The sequence below is a fragment of the Phoenix dactylifera genome, unplaced genomic scaffold (genome assembly GCF_009389715.1).
Source record: "Phoenix dactylifera cultivar Barhee BC4 unplaced genomic scaffold, palm_55x_up_171113_PBpolish2nd_filt_p 001959F, whole genome shotgun sequence".
In the NCBI taxonomy this organism is placed as follows: Eukaryota; Viridiplantae; Streptophyta; class Magnoliopsida; order Arecales; family Arecaceae; genus Phoenix; species Phoenix dactylifera.
The window spans coordinates 51,985-54,543 of NW_024069242.1; the positions used below are offsets into that span (position 1 = coordinate 51,985).

Consider the following 2,559-nt stretch of genomic DNA (forward strand, 5'->3'; position numbering starts at 1 on the left):
GGAATACGTAGCTGTTTGTTATGTTCCTAGCTTATGCAGTCGGGTTGAGGGCTTGTTATATGTTATTCCTCCCAAATTCAAAAAAAAAGAAAATTTAAAAAAAAGAACTCTTGTATCATCTCATGTACGTTTAAAGAAGAATTGTATACTAAAAGAAATAGAATAAGTTATAAGGGGATACATTTATAAAATTAACCTCTCCAGTTTCCAGGATTTTTTGAAAAATTCTTGAAAGCCTGGTCGCAGCTCTAGAAGTCCAAACACAGGTGGACGTCGGACAAATTGAACATACTAGTCCAAGAAAGAAACATGCTATCTCAGGTCACAACGAACCAAGTCAAACAGTGATGAAACATGCTAATCTCCAGCTGTTGAGTTGAACGGACGGTGTAGGAACTGCGCTAACCCATGCCTGGATTCAGAATGGTGCCATCTCATGCTTCCAAGAAGGCAATTACTCGGACGCGAGAAGGGATTCCAACTAAATCATTGCTATCAGATAACAAGCATTGGCACTGTAGCTGTGGCTTTGGATCATTTAATTGATTCCTTTTGGAAAATAAATTTGCTACGGTCAACATTGTCACATAGTTTGCAAGCCACACCAGTCAATACGTGACCTTTCATGCATGCATGATATATAGAACAGCTGCACTTAAAATATTTTTCGCTGTATTTAGTTCAGGGATAAGACAAATAAAAATAGCAAAAAATATTTTTATTATAGTTTCTGAATATTTTTTAGAAGATAGTATTTTTATTAAAAAAAGTTGGGATCTTGATAACTTTATGCTAGGAATATCACAACTTTATCATGGAATAGTTACGCCTGTCATAAACAAGCCTGACCGGAGTGAATAATTCTCGCTAATGTCTGGTCTTTAGAAAATGTTTGAAAAGTATGAGGTTTTGCTCCAAGTTTTATTCATCCTTTATTCCCCAGCTAAATTCTGCCTTCATCCAAGAAATTGATTAAGGTTGACTCCTGATGCAAGTCTTCCGATGCGGTCTCATCACCTGTAGGCCGTGAATGAGCACCACAAAGACCTGGAGTGGAATCCGAAGGTGCAACTAATTATAGCTCTTAAGCCAATGGTAGAAAAGTTGATTTCTTTGCCTGTACTCAAAAGATAAGCCCACAGTATTTGACATTTCCATTTGGTTAGAATTATTTTTTCTCTCTTGCTTTTCCATACGTGATGTAACAGCTAGTATGTACACCGCAAGTTTGCTTGTCGTATATACCACAAGTTCACCAAAGCTGTGCTTCTTTTTTTTTTTTTTTTTGTTCTTTGGTGCGGCACACAAAGCTATGTTTGAACAGGAAACGGTCAAAAGGTTTCAATTTATCAAAGTAGGTCATCAAGCAAGCTATATATTAAGAACAGCAAGAGCAGTATCCCAAGATTCTGGAGGAAGCCTAACGGATAGTAGGCATGTTAATCAAGGCCAAAATAGTGGAATTCTTCTTAATTCTTTTTCTATAAAAAATTCTAACCTTTTGTGTTTTTGATGAAGTTCTAACCATTTTTCCAAATAGGAAAAGTCACAGCATATTCCTCCCACTTGAATTGGATAAAATAAGGCCTTTCAGCATATGCTTCCCCAAAACCAAGGATTGGTAATATATGTATAGATAGAATCTCATGTAAGGGAGGATTAATGGCTAGAAACTAAAACCCAGAGTCCCATCCCCCCTACAGGGAACTTCTGATATGGTATGAAGTCTAGCTGAACTCCAATTTAACTACTGATAGCAATCCTACATATAGATATCCGTGTCGTCAATGCATATATCTCCTCCGAATTCACTCACTTCGTACAAACCATGCTCTCCACCTTGTCTCCAGTTAATACTCTCCATTACACCAACCTCAGCTCTCTGTGTTGGCGGCTGAGGCGGCGCCTCGGGCCCTCGGACCATCAACTGCGCATCGACCGCCATCCCGGAGTCGGATGCCACCCTCTGTATCGACCTCGGCGACAAGCCCGCCCACGCATACATCGCGACGCGGTGGGGGAAATTGAGATCGTGCGACCAGTCGGGCCCTCTGAGGAAGTACACAGCCGTGTCGCGGGCCACTGCGGCAGCCTCCGGGGTGGTGTAGGAGCCGAGCCACAGCCGTTCATGGCTTCCTGGGACCCGGATCTCAGATACATATTTCCCCCATTTCCGACGACGCACGCCCTTGTACTTCTTCTCACCGGCGCTAACGATGCCTTCTTGCGATCTGCTCATGTCGACCGGAATCCGGCAGGTGGTTGGTATTTCTTGGCTGTGGGCGTTTGGTTGGGACCTTGAATTGGAGCTCGTGCATTTATAGTTAGGGAAAGGGTGGTCAATCCCGGACGGTGGACCTTTTGTTTTTTTATTTTTTTTGGGGGTTTGACCAAGATAAGTACTAGCAATTGGGGTCGGGATTTGGGAAGGTCAAAATTTTCAAGGTCAAAGCATATATGGGGGACGAGGAAGGGACAGGATATTTGTCATATGGTCTTATTCATATGATTTTGATTGGTATAAGGAGCACATTGGTTTTGAGAGTGGCTTCTACGTTG

The 2,559-nt window shown here is 41.8% G+C and overlaps 1 protein-coding gene across 1 annotated transcript; it reads right to left on the reverse strand.

Annotated features, from left to right (window-relative positions):
- Window positions 1-1,604: 1,604 nt before the first annotated feature.
- LOC120109258 (ethylene-responsive transcription factor ERF020-like) lies at window positions 1,605-2,270 on the reverse strand. The gene has a single exon (XM_039123009.1). The coding sequence runs from the start codon at window positions 2,237-2,239 to the stop codon at window positions 1,763-1,765; it is 477 nt and encodes a 158-aa protein (XP_038978937.1). The 5' UTR covers window positions 2,240-2,270; the 3' UTR covers window positions 1,605-1,762.
- Between the last annotated feature and the right edge of the window lie 289 nt (window positions 2,271-2,559).